Here is an 18,372-nt window from a genome sequence, read left to right as displayed (position 1 = left end):
ATGTCTTGGTAGAAGATATGAATGATTTCTTGAAACTGAAGTTTATTATTTTTAAGTAAGTATGTAACTTAACCAAAAATTTCCTTATGTGTCTAATTTATAATGAATCAAGATAACATTTGTTTTGGTATATATAGTCATTATCTGCTCATTCACATTGAAAGGGGCTAACTGGGATTGTTTGAGCAATTCACGTAATAATACACCATACACTCATTGTCCAATCCTAAAACACAATATTATAAATATACATCAAAGTGTTCAGCCTATAATAGACAAAAACATAATTATAATGACAATATAAAATAGTAATGTCACGTTTGGGATTGCTGTTGAAATAAAAAAAAAAATTGCTAACATTATAATAAGTACTTTGATAATTAAATTATTTTTTAATTTATTTTGTAACAATATTTTTTAAAACATTTTTATTGTTAATTTTACAATAATATAGATGTTATCATATTTGATTATAACAATTTATTAAGAAATGAATGCAATTGTTTTATAAAAAAATAAAAAAAAAAGACATAATTGACTAATGAAAAAAGTTAAAATATTCAACATTTTCTCATAATTTAGTTTTAGAAGTTTCAAATTCTAACTTCAATCAAACGCTGTATTGAGCTAAATTTTAAAATAAAAGTAGAGAAGCAATCCAAACGAGCTAATAATATATAACTATAATATATTCTTTTTTATACTTAAATAACGTAATATTCTTAGTATAAAATTTATATATATCTCATACATAAAATTAAAAATTTATATTTATATTAGTTCTTTTCATATCCATACAACATACCATACTTTGCTGGGATTAAATTTATAAAACCCAAGCCCAATTCAGATGGTTCATTCCAGGCCCATGGGCATTGCCCATGCCATACCTCTAATCTTCTGCAACTCTCTCTCTCTTTTGTCTCTTCTTCTCCACCAATCCTCGAACTTTAGACCTAGCGCGGTTGGCCTCACAAGCCAATTCCTAAGCCAAAAGGCCACAAGAGGTCCGCTTACTCTCTCTCTCTCTCGGTTCGGCACTCTGCAGATATTTGTTTAAAGTTCGTCTCTCTTCTCGATTCTGGTGAATATCCTCTCTCTCTCACAATTAACGTCACTCTGATTTCGAATGAATAACTTTTGTACATTAGGGTTTCATTTGTTCTCTTATTTTTTAAGATCTAATCGTCATCCTTCAATTTTGTTAAAATTGAATCAAATTTACGACTAAGACCACCCTTCACCACTTTTCCTAGAACCAAACGAAGGGTTAGGGTTTCGATTTCATCCCTCAGGGTTTTTAATCTGTGGATAGATCTTTAATCAATCTATTCTGTGAAAATTAAATCAAATTCATTACTAGAACCACCATTCACCACTTTATTGAGAACTGAACTAAGGATTAGAATTAGAGTTTTTAATTAATTTCTGAATTAGGGTTTTCTGATTCTCTGTGTTTGATTCGCAGAGATGTACAACGGAATTGGATTACAGACCCCTAGGGGTTCGGGTACCAATGGGTATATACAGAGCAACAAGTTCTTCCTAAGGCCTAAAAGTGGGAAGGTCGTGGTTGACAACGCGGGGAAGGGGTTTGGGGAAAATCAGGGAATGGCAGGTGTCACCAAGAAACCCAACAAGGACATACTCGAGCATGACCGCAAGCGGCAGATTGAGCTCAAGCTTGCGATCCTTGAGGACACGCTCATCAATCAGGGATACACTGAGGCTGAGATTGAAGATAAACTCAAGGATGCAAGGAATAATTTGGAAGCTGCAGCCTCCGCAGAGGAGGTCACTGGTGGAGCCATCACAGGTGCAGACAAGTAAGTTCATTGCACTTTTTGGCGTTTGTAAATCTAAAATTTTTTGTTGAACCAACTTTCTGCTTGTTGAATTCATTTTGATATGGTGGTGTAATTCTTGTTTTCCGTTGGATTTAGGGAACAACTTATATTACAACAAAGTTATATTTCACTTATAAAAAAACTAAAAAAAAACTTTTATTTCAAAAGCTAAATCAGTTATGTTTGAGGAATGGTTTATAAAAATTCCTTAGGCTGATATATCGGGGGAAATAATTCCCCTCCTTCAAATTATAAAGGATTTTTGATATTTAGTGTATATAATGCATTCTAGGCATGTAATTAAATGTTAATCCTCCTGTAGCTCTTTTAAAGAGTCACGGAAATGAATAAATTCCAGGAAAACTTCATGATAATGGAGGGGAACATTTGGGAAGAAAAAAATGAGGGCCTATAAAACATAGAAATTTTAATGCTTTCAAGTTGTCAGAGCCATGATAACATATTCTTGCTATCTATGTCCTTATGTTTACTAGTGTGTATATACTTGTCAAAAAAGAAATGTAGACTGATAAAATAGCTGGTGGTAAACTTGTGCGGAGTTAAGCAAACACCTTGAGCCTTGGCAGATATGTAGGTGAAAATGAAAATTTTGGTTAAAAAAGATGTTGTGATATATATTTTTTAATACTAAAAAGTTTTGGTTAAAACAATGAAAAGTTTAGTACTATGTATATTGTAATCTATCGTCATATAGTCTCTTTACATGTGTTCTACATTAATAATATATTTCTACTTATATAGTAACAGTATTTGTGGTGATTAAAAGAGTGATTAATATTAAAGAGTAATTAATATTTACTTTTTTAAAAAAGAGTAACTAATATTTAATTCTTAACCGGCTTACTTAAACTCTTGTTGATTGCATTTGTATACCCTATATTCTGATTCTATTGCATATATATTCATGCACATAGCCTGGGATATATCAATATTTATTTTAGGACTGCATTTTGTTTTTGATTTTTTTTTCTTTTTTTTCTTTCACTGAGTTATAAATACAATATATTAACAGTATCATTCTTATCCAACTGCATATTTACCTATAAACATAGTGGAGACATATTTGTGTTTATTTTAGGATTGCATTTTGCTTTAGATTTTATAGCGTGGCGTATATAATCTACTGGACATACTTGGACATTCATTGATATAGTGTTGCGTTGCTTTAGATTTTGACATCTTGACGAAACATTAACCTGACGATATAAATGTAAACTCTTTTGACTTTCCCATTGCCGGTACCCAATGTGGGATGCGAAAAGTTGGGTCGGTAGACAACTGACTGTAACATATGTCAAATCTTTTCGTTGAATTCTCGCTCAAATAAAATTAGTTTTGTGGTATTTTATATTTGAGAAACTAAGTAAAAAAAAAAAAAAGTATGTAAAAAAATTAGGATAGCAACATCGAGCATAGGGACATTAATCGATAGGTGTAATGAACTAGCAAATACCTTAAAATGAAGAAAAGTACACATAATTTGCTTAGCTTACTAGAGACTAATAAAAGGAAAGATGAAAAAGCTAGGGAGATTGGGGAAGGGTATAAACTTTTCTACTTGGGAAGGAAAGACAACCAACGAAATAGGATAGGCATAGTAATAGATTACTACATGAGGGATATAGTAGTGGAGGTGATAAGACAAGAAGATAGATTAATAACTATTAAAATTATCCTAGATGAACATATCTTGTATCTAACAAGTGCGTACGCCCCTCAAGGAGCATTAGATTTTTTTTTTTGATAAGTAAAATGTATAAAAGGCGTTCAAAAGGGGAACGCGTCTCAAGCTATACAAAAAACTGAAACTATGATCTCAAGGAACCCATAAAGTCCACAATATCCTCAATGGAGGAAAAATCTCTCCCCTAACCCCAACAAAAAAGAGTACAAATAATAGAGAATTTCAACACCCCAATGGAGGCCTCCTTCCCATCAAAAGATCTTCTATTCCGCTCTTTCCAAATGCTCCACCAAACACAAAAGGGGGTTACCCTCCAGAAGACTCTCGCCTGAGCCCCCACCCATTGGCCCCTCCAAATATCCAGTAAATCCCGAGATGTCCGAGGCATAACCCAATGAATACCAAACAAATCAAAAATGAGACTCCAACAATCATGAGCCACAGGACAATGCAGCAACAGGTGATCCACTGACTCCCCATTCAACTTACAAAGACCACACCGATTAACAATAATATGTCTTCGTTTCCTCAAGTTATCCAAAGTCAAAATCTTACTCCAAGCTACAGTCTACATGAAAAAGGCCACCCTAAGAGGCGCCTTAGACAACCACACCGTCTTCCACGGGAAGGAAGCGCCATGAAAACCAGAAAGGCATACAAAAAAAGACCGGATCTGGAACATCCCCTGAGAAGAGTGCACCCAAAACAGGGAGTCAACACCGGTGCCCTCCATCTCCTGTCTGTACAAGAGAGCCAACAAGCCAGTGACATCATCCAACTCCCAATCCTGAAAAGATCGCCGGAATCGCACATCCCAAGATAACCTCCCGCTATCAAGGCGATAGCAGTTAGCAACCATAGTATGTTTGTCAACAGCAATTCTGAACAGCCTTGGAAACAAAAGAGCCAGAGGCCTATCCGTGCACCAGGGATCCTCCCAAAACCGGACAAACCTTCCATCCCGAACTTTGAATCTAACTTGTTTGGAAAACTCGTCCCATCCTTTTCCAATGGCCCTCCACACCCCTACTCCACTAGCAGACCTGACTGGCCTAGCTGACCACCCCCATCTCTCCTCCCCAAAGCGACAGGAAATAACCCTTCTCCATAATCTATGCCTTTCACTGCCGAATCTCCAAAGCCACTTACCAAGGAGAGCACTGTTAAAGGGGGCCAATCTCCTAATCCCAAGCCCGCCCAACTGAAGAGGCCTGCAAACCTGCTTCCACCTGACAAGATGATACTTAAACTCCTCTCCACGACCCCCCCAAAGGAAGTTACGTTGCAACATCTCCAGACGGCCAACAACCGAGGCTGGAACCCGAAAGAGCGAAAGAAAATACGTTGTAAGGCTTGACAAGACGCTTTTCACTAGCGTAACTTTACCACCCTTGGAGAGATATTGCTTTTTCCAACCAGCTAATCTTCTTTCGACCCTCTCAATCACCGGGTCCCAACTTCCCACCCTCCTGGCCGAGTCCCCCAGCGGCAAACCCAAATACGAGATAGGGAAACGTTGTGTCCCACACCCTAAAGCAGCGGCCAGAGTATCCACCTCCTGAACCTCCCCCACAGGGACAAGCACACTCTTGCCCACGTTGACTTTCGAACCAGAGACAGCCTGAAAGCAAACTAAGACACATCTCAGATACCTCAACTGGGACACCTCTGCCTCACAAAAAACAACAGTGTCATCCGCAAAGAGCAAGTGAGAAATCTCCATTTGCTGAACGGAGTCGGGACCAATCTTGAAACCCCTGATAAAACCCAAATCCACCGCCCTTCTCATCAACCTACTAAGAGCCTCCATAACAATAACAAAAAGGAACCGGGAGAGAGGGTCCCCCTGCCTCAGACCGCGAGAGCTACCGAAGAACCCCGCGGGGGACCCATTCACCAACACCGAAAACCTGACAGTGGAAACACATGAAACAATCCATTTCCTCCATCTCTCACCAAATCCCATCCTCTCCAACAGGTAGAACAGAAAATTACAGCAGACATGATCATAAGCTTTCTCGATATCCAGCTTACAAAGAACCCCAGGAGCCCCACTACACAACCGAGAATCCACACATTCACTGGCAATAAGAGCAGAATCCTGGATCTGTCTACCCCCAATGAAAGTATTCTGGGACTCAGAAATAACTCCATCAAAGACCTTCCTCAAACGGAAAGCAAGGACTTTTGCGATGAGCTTATAAATGCATCCAATCAAACTGATTGGTCGAAAATCCTTAATGTGAGAAGCACCACCCTTCTTAGGAATAAGAACAATAAAAGATGCGTTCAGTGATTTCTCAAACCTCCCCGTGGAATGAAACTCATGAAAAGTGCCCATCACCTCGTACCGGACCACCTCCCAACTCTCCAACAGAAATCTCATAGTAAAGCCGTCCGGGCCTGGAGCCTTATCACCATTATAGCTCTTAAGGGCCTTCAGCACCTCTTCCTCCGAAAAGGGATTTTCCAACCCATCTCTTTCCAATGTAGAAATAGAATCAAAGTGAAGATCATCAAGACGTGGCCTCCATCGAAAAGGCTCAGAATAGAGCTTTTGGTAGAAAGAGACAATACAGCTACGCACCTCCTCCTCCGTAGTCAACACCGCATCATCCACACACACCCTCCCAATGTGATTATTCCTCCTATGAGCATTAGCGGTTCTATGAAAAAACTTGGTATTCCGGTCTTCCTCTTTGAGCCATAAGGCCCGAGATTTTTGACGTCACGAAATTTCCTCCAAAACTGCAATCTCCACACATTCTGCTTGACAAGCTGCTCTCCTACTGCGTTGGGATTCAGCAAGAACACCCTCCCCTTCCAGTCTATCAAACTCGGCAATATCAGCCAAAGCCCTATTCTTTCTCCACTCCAAGCTCCCAAAAACCTCCTTATTCCACCTTTTAAGATTATTTTTCAGAATATGAAGCTTTCCTGCAAGAATGAAACTCGATGTGCCCACCACCAGGTTCTCCTCCCACCACGAACGCACAAGTCCCTGGAAGTTATCCGCACGAAGCCACATATTCTCAAATCTGAAAGGAGTGCAACGAGATCTCAACCCTCCACAATCCAAAACCAAAGGAGTGTGATCTGAAGTCACCCTAGCCAATACAGCCTGAACAATATCCGGGAACTTCTCTTCCTAGTCACCGGAGATCAAAAATCTATCAAGACGAGAGAGAGTTGGAGCTTCCCTTCCACTGGACCAAGTGAAAGAAACTCCCTCAAAAGGAAGATCAATAAGCTGATGACCATCTATAAAGTCAGAAAATTGCATCATAGCCTGAGTCCATGCACCTCCTGAAGATCTCTCCGCCGGGGACCTCACCACATTAAAGTCACCTGCCACACACCAAGGAAGAGACCACCTCTCCTTCACCCCACTCAACTCCTCCCACAGACCACCCCTCATATCATCATCAACTGGCCCATACACCCCAGAAAAGCCCCAGGTGAAACCATCCTCCTCCATCACAAAGGCACAAGACGGAGAAAAAATCCCTCGAAAAACATCCACCTTAGCCATCCATTTTTTATCCCACATAATGAGAACACCGCCTGAAGTCCCAACAGAATCCAGGGCCTCCCACTCCACAAACCGGTTACCCCACAAACTCTTCACCATCTGATCAGTCATAGAATCGATCTTAGTCTCTTGAAGACGCACCAACTGCACCCCCCATTTCCTCACCGCCATCTTCACCACCTTTCTCTTGCCCGGACCATTGAGGCCACGGACATTCCAAGATAAAAGTCGTAGCTTCATAAGGAAACATTCTCCCCCATCACCCCCTTGCCCCTCCCTCCTCCCTTAGCACTTCCCCTCTCCTTCCCCCCTCAACCACCCTATCATAATTCACCTCAGAAACCAGATTCCTAAGCTCCCTTTCCCCTTTCCACGGAGAAAGGTTTTTCTTCTTCCGGCTCCTCCTTCTGGAAAACTGAGTCATCTCCCCCTCTCTCCCCTTTGCCGTAGCCTGAAGAATAGCTAAGGCCTGATCCCGATTACCGTTGCAAGAGACACCCAGAAGTTCACTAGTGACCCCAATATTAGCCTTGACCCATTCCTTTCCAGTATCCTCAGCTTCCTGTCTACACACCTCACTGCCCAACTCCTCTGGAAGAATAATAGCCAGTGGGTCTACCACCCCCAAGTTAGCATGACCCTCCTCCTCCCACAACATCAGATCAAGCGACCTGCTCCCATCTCCCTCACCTCCCTTATCCACCACTGCCTCCTCCACATGGGAAGACCAGTCCTCACTGTAATCCAAAACACCATCCCCGATGAAAGGGTCCGGATTGCAATCCATAGTTTGAACATCAGGTGAAAATCTGTGCCTCTGCAGTTCCTTAACTAAAAGAGAGGCTGATTCATCGCGGAGGGAAATATGGATGTCTTTGCCCACGCAAACAGTCACCAAATCAGACGCAGAACCCTTCAAACAAGTCATTGGGCCATCTTTTAGAGGAGAACAAGACCCTGCCGGTCCATTCAAAAAGCGCTTGGCCGCCCTGCCCATTTCCTCCCCTGAGGAATCATTATACCGAGAAGTGGAAGAAAACTCTGAGCATGTCTCAGCAAACCCGGCACACAACTGGTTGAAATCCCTATCACCAGACAAACAAACCGTCCCATCCCTTTCTGACGGCCCAACATCCCCAAAATCAGAGCCACCCGTAGAGCTCCTCACATCCACCGAGTCACCCTCTAAAACAGGCGACAACATTTGCTGCCTCCCAACAAATACCTCCTCCCCCTTGCTTCTCAACAACTCACTAGAAGGAATAGAAGAAGGGAAAGAAACTGATGGAGCGTCCCGGACATGGGAAAAAGACGACTTACCTAGGCACGGGTAAGAATCCTTGCGGGCGACCCACTTCTGTTTGTCCTTTCTGGTCCATCTCTTTCTGGATTGCTTCAAAGGATTCCGAGAGAGACCCTCCTCCTTCATGACCTCACAATCACCATTCTCTTCTTCACCCAAAGACCCAGACTGCAGAGAATCAAATCTATTACCCGAGAGCCGGTTCTGACAACACGAACCATGCCGGAAAGACTTCGGACAAACCCCATCCCCTTTCGTCATGCTCAAACTCACCTTCGCCCAGTTCGTCTTTTCACTCCTCGACCAAGACCGTGATGCCGAGCATCTCTGAGATGTGTCCAGATAAGAGTCTTGAAAAGAGTGGCTATGATTCATTTCTGAGCTGGGCTGCCCACCTTGGAGTGAAATTGAGAGGTTTTTATTTGGGCCCCATTTAACCACCCTCTCCTTAGCCAATCTTGGCTTAACCTGGTCTGGTCCAGCAACAACAAGAGGCCCAGCAAGCTTGAGGCGTCCATCCCTCTTAACGGGCTTTGAGGGCCACCCCGGCCCAGAAGGAAGCCTAGAACCACCCCCTCAATACTTTTCCTTGCCAGGCCCTTTCGAGCCTTTAACATGAGGCCCACGTTGAAGAAGCCCAACCTCATCAGGCCCAAAAGAATTAGAATTAGAGTTTAAAAAATGCCGAGAGTCACGAGGCTCCGCACGTGGAGGGGCAGCTGTCTTCCACACACAACGGTCGTCGTTCCTCCTCCAACCACGTGGCACATGAGAATTCTTCCCATTGCCACTCGCCTGAAGCGCGTGATGTCTCCCACGTCCCTGACCTTGAGTCCGGCTGTATTGCACCTCCACCATTTGGATTTCCGACTTAGATCTACCTCCACCACCAGATCTGCGAACCGGACGGGAGGCAGTCGACAATGCCGATGATCCCAAATCACCATTTCCAGCATAAGTCCCAGTCAGCGGGACCATGGTTGGAGCAATCTTTTCAGATAACGAGATTCTGAATGCCCACTGACCATCCTCCACCACAATACTCGCCGGAATCACACCACCGTCAGCCACAGTTATCACAATCCTTTCCGTGTCGCTCATCTCGAAGGCCTCCACTTCCCGAAAGCCTCCACACACATCTCCAATGGCAACGAAAAGCTTCTGGCACCAAAGATGCAGCGGCAAACCATATAAAACGACTCGCCGGAATTTATTCCTCAGCCTTAGACCGGAGCACCCAACCCTGTAGTACCAGAGATCAATAAAGAGCTGAGCCTCACCCCACACTTTCTTGCCCCAATTAAGGACCTTATGAGCCTCCAACGCCGACGGGAACCGGAACAGCAAGAGCCCGTCCGGCAAGGAGTTAACCCTAACCCCGCCCGAAATTAACCAGGTCTTCGTGGCCCAATCTTCAATCTCCTCTAAGGAACCCACCTCTCTGTCAAAACGCCCAACGAGGCAAGCTCTAAGAACCTGTTCGCGAGAGGAAGTGCTAAGCCTATCCACCCTAAACACATGATCCTTCTGAGAAGAAATCCGATTCACCTCCCCTTTAAAATCCAGGCGAGGAAGACGGGCAACCTCCAAAAAAGACAACTTTGACAATCGAACGCTTTCATAAACAAAAGACAAAATCACTAACCTTTTGCAGAACACTGAGATAAAGCAAGATCACATCTTCATTCTGAGAGAAAAGGAAACACTAAGAAACTCTCTTGGGACTCCTTAGATGAATAGATACAATGTATACCTAATCATGAAAACATATTTGTAGGGGATAAGCATTGTAGTTGTAGATCTCTAGATTACTACATAAGGGATAAAGTAGTGGAGGAGAGAAGACAAGGAGATAGATTAATAATTATTGAAATTGTCCTAGATGAACATTCTTGAATATAATAAGTGTGTACGCTCCTTTTGGAGCATTAGATAACAATACAAAGAAATTCTTTTGGAATTCGTTAGATGAATAGATACAATCATTAATCATGAAAACAATTTTTTTATAAGTAATTATGTATTAGAAAGTGTTTAAAGGAGAACGCATTCTGAAAACTACACAACGGTCAATGCCAAAAGGGTCCTAAGAGCTCAAGGAACCCAAAAAACAACTATCTCCTCTATAGATTTGCAATTTTCCCCCATAACCTAAAAAATAACAGAACTTAAAATAAGAAAATTTAAGGCCCCAATAAAAGATTCCTCTCCATCAGAGGATCTTCTATTCCGCTCCTTCCAAACGCCTTCCAAAGGAAATCAACCCCTGAAAAGCCGAAAAGACAACAAAACAGAGAACGAACATCAAATTTTCCCTAGGGAGAGGGCACCCAAATGAGAGAATCCGACCCTACAGCATCCAACTCCTGCCTGTGTGAAAGCTCTAGAAAAGCAGGGACATTATCCACCAGTTCCCAGTCTTGAAAATTTCACACAAATCGCACATCCCAAATAATCCTCCTATTATCAAGTCGATAACAGCAGGAAACCAAGGCATGTCTATCGGTTGCAATCCCGACAAGAATGGGAAAAGAACATGCCAAAGAACAGTCGCGACACCATATTTGTAGGCGGTGATTTTTATGGACTTGTAGGAGTTAATAAGATAGGATATACATGAATCTACGGAGGATATGGTTTTGGAGAGCGTAATATGAGATAGGAGAAACAATCTTAGACTTTGCAAAAGCATATGACATAGCAATCGCTCACACCTTTTTTAAAAAAAGAGAATAGCATCTAATAACAATAAAGTAGAATAAGTAAAACACAAATCAATTATTGCTTGTATAGAAGTAGGGAATGGTCCTCATGTAAAGATTGTAAAGTGATCCCCGGGGAAAGCTTACAATCGACATTGTTTACTAATTCTAGACATATTAATTAAATAATTAATCAAAAGAGAACAAGCTTTAAAACATGGCCAAAAAGTGGACTACAAGAAGACTTAGACACGTATAATAAACTCAAATGCGAAGCAAAGAAGGTAGTAAGTAAAGCTAAACAAAGCTCACTAAATGTCTTATGTGTAAAACTAGGCACAAATGGGGGCGAGAAGGGTATTTATAAATTAGCAAAGAATCGAGATAGATCAACTAAGGACCTAAATCAATTTGGATGTAATAAGGATATAGATAAACACAATATTAGTCAAAGATAGTGATATATTAACTAGATGAGGAATACCCTACAGAAGAAGTAGAAGGAAATCAAGGAAATGAAGTTAACATGGGAATGATAAATAAAATAATCAATAAGGAGTTAGACGACACACTTGAGAAGACGAGGAGTAATAAAGTGGTAGGCCTGGATAGTGTTCCTATAGAAGCTTGGCGAACGTTATGTAACATAGGAATTGAGTGGCTAACAAAGTTGCTTCACAATATTCTAAATCAAACCACGATGCCAAATGAGTGGAGAAAAAGTACAATAGTACCAATTTAAAAAATAAAGGGGATATACAAAATTGTGGTAACTGTAGAGGAAAAAAATAATGAGTCATACAATGAAATATGAGAAAGGGGGATAGAACGACGACTAAGAAAGGAATCCATGGTATCTGATAACCAATTCGAATTCATGCCATAGACATCAACAATGGAGGTTGTATTCCTACTTAGACAATTAGTTGAAGAATGTAGGATTAAACAACAAGACTTACATATTGTTTTTATAGACTTAGAAAAAGCGTATGATAAGGTCCCAAGAGATAATTGGATGGGCCCTACAAAAAAAAAAAAAAAAAAAAAAAAAAAAAAAACACCTCTTACAAAAAAAAAAAAGTATGCAAGATATGAATTATGAATACAAAAAACTAAAGTTCGTACCACGTGTGGTGACACTAGTGAGTTTTCATAAATGTAGGATTGCACCAAGGATTGGTGTTAAACTCATGTCTATTTGCATTAATCTTAGTTGAAATAACAAAAGAACTCCATGGTGCATAATGTTTGCTGATGATATTGTGCCCTTGGATCTCTCAAAAGAGATCTTAGCAATAAAACTAGAAACATGAAGAAATGGTTTAGAGTTGAAAGGTTTGAGCATTAGTCAAAATTAAAACTGAGTATTTGGAGTGTAAATTTAATAGAGATTCAAACATTGATAATATAATGATAGCACTCCAAAACCAGAAGATTACTCAAAATAACCACTTTCGTTATCTAGGATCGATAATAGAGAGTGATGTAACTAGTAGAATTGGAGGGGGAGGACAGAATGGAGACAAGCCGGTGGGATTTTGTGTGATAAGAAAATAATACATAGGCTAAAAGGAAAATTCTATAGGACTGTCATTAGACCAACTGTGTCGTATGGATCGGAGTATTGAACTCTGAAAAAGAAATAAAAACAACGCCTTTAGGTAGTGGAAATGAGAATGTTAAGATGGATGAGTGGAGTGACAAAAAGATATATGGTCACTCATGAAAGAGATAAAAATTAGGGGTAGCACCCATTATTGAGAAAAATCTGAGGGAGTAGACTTGGATGGGTTGGACACATACATCGGAGACCTAGAATGTAAGAGAAGGAGAGGGCAATCAAAAATAACATGGGATGAGGTTATTAAAAATGATTTTAGAAGGTTAAATATAGTAGGTGAAATGACAAGCAATAGAAAAGATTGGAGAGATAAAATTCGTGTGGCCGAACCCATTCATACGTGGATTAAGTCAATGATGATGATTATATATTCAAACCACTAATGTAAGCTTTAGAGGTGTACAAAAGAAATATACATGGATCAAAAGAACAAAAAGTTTGCTCGTCTTAAAGCGAGCTGAACTTATTAGTTAATTACAACGCATTCTTTGGTACATTAATTTTCTCTTCAATACGTGTTCTCTTCTAACTACATTTCTTTATTTTTTATAAAATCGTTCGTTATAATTCTGATAAATTTAATTTTAAATACAAAAAATAGTAATTTTTAATTTTAAATATAAAAAATAGTAATTTTTTATACGTTTTTAATATTTCCAGTAACTACCTTAGTAATGTTATTCACAGATATATAATACATTTTTTTGTTAAACTTGTCAATTTGGTCCCTGTTCTTTATATGATAATGTTAATGTTGCAATATAGTTGGGTTGCAAGTGTCTCCCTCTTAAAGCGTTTGTTATATTATTTGAACCGGACTCTTAATGATACGCTCACGTGCAATAAATTCCTTAGATTGAATCGGTAATCAAACTGAATAATAATTATTATTTATAATTGTGTGCTTAATATATTGTTGTTAAACATGTCAATTTGGTGACGTGTCACAAAAAATCTAGGAGATTCCCCCCCACCCCCCCCCGGAAAAAATAATAATAATAATAATAATAATAATAAAAATTAAATTAAATTAAATTAAATTAATGAGAACTATCAGTTTCTCTCTGCGACTGCTTAGGCTTGGTACACAAAATTGTTTTCTTACTATCAAATAAGATTTTGAATGTACGCATTCTGCTTCTAGAACTTTAATTTTCAATACCACAATTGTTGTGTCAAAGAAGATTTCATTTGCTTAGTCTTCAATGTTTTGCATCTATAATATGACGAACATGACACAGTTGTTGCTTGTCAATATTGGCCTTGGGAGCAATGTGCAAGTGGGGACTCAGTTAAGTTGCCTTTCCTTTGGGCTGCAAGGTTTAGGGTGATGCCTTTCATTGTCATGTTCCATTGGAGCTTTTTTTTGGAGGTATATTTTTTAAAATGTATTTGGTACCCAAAACTTGAGATGTTTCTTTGATTGTTAATAATGAAAACTATTGTTCACTTGAGAGCAAGCTGTGTGCGTTCTTCAGTCAGCTGCAGAGATTACTGCTAGGGCAGGAAAAATCTATGTCTATCAGGTTTAAAGAAATTTTTTTTTTTTGATAAGTAAAATTGTATAAATGCACTCAAAAGGGGAGTGCATCACAAGAGAACTACACAAGGCCAAACAGGGCCTCTAGACATTCAAGGAGCCCAAAAAATCGACCATCTCCTCTAAAGATCTATAATATCTCCCTACAACCCAACAAAAAAGAGTAGAAATAATACAGAACTTAAGCATAGAAATAGGATTCTCCTTTTCTTCGAAAGATCTCTTGTTCCTCTCGAGCCAAATACACCACCAAACACGGAAAGGCGTAGCCCTCCAAACATCTCTTGTTACTATTTTTATGCGTGTGTTCTAAATCTGATGTACTTGGTAGCTATCATACTGTTTCCAATTTTGTGATTATGAAACACTGACAAGAACAATTATTTGCCACATTCAGGGTTTCAGATACACAAACCCACCAGATTGCTGCTCGGAAGGAGAAGCAGATGGAAACACTAAGAGCTGCTCTCGGGATAAGCACGTCTGAGTTTGACAATCAAAAGAAGCAAAACATTGATTCAAATTCTGATGAGAGCAATGATGATGATGATGATGATAGACCGGTAAATAAACTGAAAGAAGGCCTTAATGAGGATGGTAAACAGCATGGGAAAGATCCTAAAAATGGAAATGATGATGTTAGAATGGGTGCTAAAAGTAGGAAGAATGAAGGTGGAGAGGAGCTTCTTGGTTCAAGAAGCCACAAGAAGCAAGAAAGCAAAAGAAGAAAGCATGGGGATGATTCTTCTGATGCAGGTAGTAGCGGGGAGCATGTGAAGAGGACCAAGAAGAAGCATCGGAAAAGTAATCGGGGCAGTGATTCTGAAAGTGATTCTGACAATGATGTTGGGAAGAAGAAGCAAAAATCAAGGGAACACAAGAAAAGCAGGAGACATGACATTGATGATTCTGATTCTGATCCTCATAATGGTGAGAAATATCAAAAAGCTCGTAGGGTGCATGACTTTCATGATGATGATTCTAGTTCTGATGAAGGCCCTGACTATAAAACTCAAAAGGGGAAGCATCGCTTGAAATCGAGTAGGCGACATGATTCCGATTCTGATGACGATGAAAAGTATGAAGTCTCTCGTAAGAGGCATGACCTAGATGATTATGGTTCTAGTTTTAAAGATGGCCACAACCATGAAAGTGAAAAAGGAAAGCGGCGACATGATTCTGAGGATGATACTGATACTGATAGTGGTGAGAAAAATAAAAGAAATCATTCAAAGAAGAATCAACAGAGTGGAAATCGCAGGATAGAGAGAGATGATTTTGTTCCTGATGGTCCCCAAAAAATAAGCAATGAGAGACGTGGGAGAAGTGACAGAAGGTATGATCCTGAGTATGCTACTGATTCTGATAGTGGTGAGAAAAATAAAAGAACTCATACAAAGAAGAATCAACAGTGTGGAAATCGCAGGATAGAGAAAGATGATTTTGTTCCTGATGGTCCCCTGAAAATAAGCAATGAGAGACACGGGAGAAGTGACAGAAGGTATGATCCTGAGGATGATACTGATTCGGATAGTGGTGAGAAAAATAGAAGAATTCATACAAAGAAGAATCAACAGAGTGGAAATCGCAGGATAGAGAAAGATGATTTTGTTCCTGATGGTCCCCTGAAAATAAGCAATGAGAGACATGGGAGAAGTGACAGAAGGTATGATGTGGAAAGTGATTCTGACTCTGACGGAGGAAGAGAACACAGAAAGAAGGAAGTGGAAAAGAAAAGTAGCAGGCGACGGCATGATATTGATGAGGATGATGTTGATATTGGTTATGGTGAAAAAGTAGAGAAGAATCAGAGAAGTTGGAGGTATAATTCGGATGGGGATGGCTATGGTGATTCTCATAGGAGAAGCAGCAACGGTAACTCAGGCAGTGACGCTGATTACAAACGCGAGAAAATTGACAAGATTAAATACTTTGAGAAGAACCGAGGTGATCGTGGAGACAATTTGAGTAGCAGAGGTGGGCAAAGTGGACGTAAATCTAGTCTAGAGGAGAAAGGATTAAGATCTAGTGCAGTTGGAAATGATGATAGGAGAAAAGAAAAAAGTGGTCTTCATAATAGTGATGTTGGGTTGGATACATTCAGGAAATTAGAGGAGATGTACCAGTCAAAGAGAGATACTGTGGATAAATCCGGTTACGAAGATGGAGAGATGATTAGGAGTAAGAAGAAGGTTGATTCTGAAAATGAAGATGAGCAGCCTAAAGCAAAGTCGAGAAGCCGTAATGCAGGGAAAGAAATAGAGCACAATGGCGAACAGCAGATGATTACTAAAACCAGACCTGAAACAAATAGTAGATCACACAGGAACAAGGATGAACAGAGAAGAGATGATAAGTCAGCGCGTGGAGGAGCATTTGAGGATGATAAGTCAGCGCGCGGAGGAGGTTTTGAGGATGATAAGTCAGCGCGTGGAGGCAGAAGTCACAGTGGGGGTGAACTGCATCGTGAAAATAGAAGTGATCGGGATTACAAGGATCGTGGAGGCAGAAGACACACCAGGGATGACGAGGAGTATGGGGGAAGAAAGCACGCAAGAGATGAAGAGGATATATATGGAAGGCATGGAAAAGATGAGAACTATCGGCACCATGGGAGTAGAAGGCGTGGAAGAGAGGAGGAAGAAGATCGTGAAAGTGGAAGAGAAAAGAGGGACAGGCAAGTGAATTCCTCCAAGAGAGTCAAATATGATGATTCTCGGTCAAATGAAAGGAGGAGGTACGATAATGAGAAGAGTGATGATGGACGAACCAGGCATTGAGACGGAACTGCTTGGAGCCAACAATATAGGTGGTGAGTTTAGACTCTACATATAGCTTAAAATGTAAGTATCCATATTTGCTTGCTATGAAATTGTGTTTGTAGAATTGTTGAAGCCCTCTGGTTTTATTTGGCAATCGTCTTTTAGACGGGTAATTTTTTGGGGTTATTATCACTGCCTGGATGCAAGTTATTATTCTATACAAAAATTATGATCTAATTGATGCCTTCCTGTCAACAATAGTAATTTTGGGAGTCAAACAATAGTAATTAGAAAAGCACATTTCAGATGTTGATTTTTCTTAATTATTGAATTGTTTGGTCTTGGCAATGCTTGGTGTAGCGTCAGTCGAATGTTGTGCTATCTATGCTATTAAAAAGTCATAATGTAAAATTGTAGAAGACCATCAAAGTAATAAAGTAGTATATTCTTCAACGTAAAATGCCTGGCTTTGAAAAGTTTCAATAAGCTTATAGACAAGCCTTCATCCAAAAGGATTTTCATGTTAAAATGCATAAAATCTGTTTTGCAGCACTCCCTTTTATCTTCAAACTTTATCCATAAACATCCCAAAAAGACCATAGGAAAAGATTTGTCTCTTAAATAAAGCAAACTTTAATAAATAAATAAATAAAAGTTGTTCTCATAAGCTTGTCATGTTAGTTTTTAATTGAAAAAGAGAACAGTTGAATTATCTAATGCCATATTATTGCCCCTTTTTGTAGGCTGATAATTAATTGGTTATAATAGCAAGTATTGTGTTAATCATGGAATTCTCCTTTGTAAGCATAAAAAACAACAGAGTGCGGAGTATATTAATCAATTCTCCTCTTCACTGTTGCTTATTATCATCTCTATAATGTTAACTCACCCTCCTTGCAGACTATAGGTAAATTTTGGATGTCTAAGGGTTTGCATTTCTGATTGGGTTTGAATTCTTGTTTGTGCAGTTCTTCTGTTACATTAAAAGCTGACTGCTCTGGCAAGTTCGAGTGTAATCCTGGGAGATACAGGGGTTGAATAAAGGCAGAAGACGGTCAGATGAGATGTATTAGATTATGCTATCTGTATGGGAGTGTGTAAAAACCCTCTTTCACATAGACCAGTTTGTTTAAGACTGGTTACAATGGATTTATGCAATGCTTTGTGTGATGGATTGATTGTATACCATCGTGAGCTTGTTTTCTTTCTTTATTGCAGAGCCCATTTTACTTTAGTGAATTAAAGTTGATTCTCCTGCTTCATTATAGAATCTGGGACACGTTTTTTTTGTCTGTTGTCAATAGTACGGATTGTTGCTTTATTTTATAGAGTTGAAAAATGTTGGTTACGGGTGGGTTAA

At 39.8% G+C, this 18,372-nt stretch overlaps 1 protein-coding gene across 2 annotated transcripts; it reads left to right on the top strand.

The window, feature by feature from the left end:
- Window positions 1–868: 868 nt before the first annotated feature.
- Window positions 869–18,300, top strand: LOC132308808 (uncharacterized). 2 transcript variants are annotated; one of them, XR_009482482.1, is made up of 4 exons: window positions 869–1,084; window positions 1,469–1,826; window positions 14,648–17,093; window positions 17,981–18,300. XR_009482482.1 is itself a non-coding variant. In XM_059807041.1 (4 exons), the coding sequence occupies exons 2-3, from the start codon at window positions 1,471–1,473 to the stop codon at window positions 17,028–17,030; spliced, it is 2,739 nt and encodes a 912-aa protein (XP_059663024.1). In that variant the 5' UTR covers window positions 869–1,084; window positions 1,469–1,470; the 3' UTR covers window positions 17,031–17,062; window positions 17,981–18,300. The 2 variants fall into 2 exon arrangements, 1 of the variants encoding a protein (XP_059663024.1); XM_059807041.1 differs by having other exon boundaries at window positions 14,648–17,062.
- Window positions 18,301–18,372: the final 72 nt, after the last annotated feature.

Source organism: Cornus florida, unplaced genomic scaffold, assembly GCF_030987335.1.
Source record: "Cornus florida cultivar Cherokee Brave unplaced genomic scaffold, ASM3098733v1 CherokeeBrave_3.0.0_Hap2_Chr05, whole genome shotgun sequence".
NCBI classification, from domain to species: Eukaryota; Viridiplantae; Streptophyta; class Magnoliopsida; order Cornales; family Cornaceae; genus Cornus; species Cornus florida.
This window is presented reverse-complemented; position numbering and strand designations above follow the sequence as displayed.

Bases quoted from the DNA above. Each gene is read 5' to 3' on its own strand.
- LOC132308808 (XM_059807041.1), top strand. From the start codon at position 1,471: ATGTACAACGGAATTGGATTACAGACCCCTAGGGGTTCGGGTACCAAT. The intron at 1,827-14,647 runs GTAAGTTCATTG...TGCCACATTCAG, and splicing joins GCCATCACAGGTGCAGACAA to GGTTTCAGATACACAAACCC.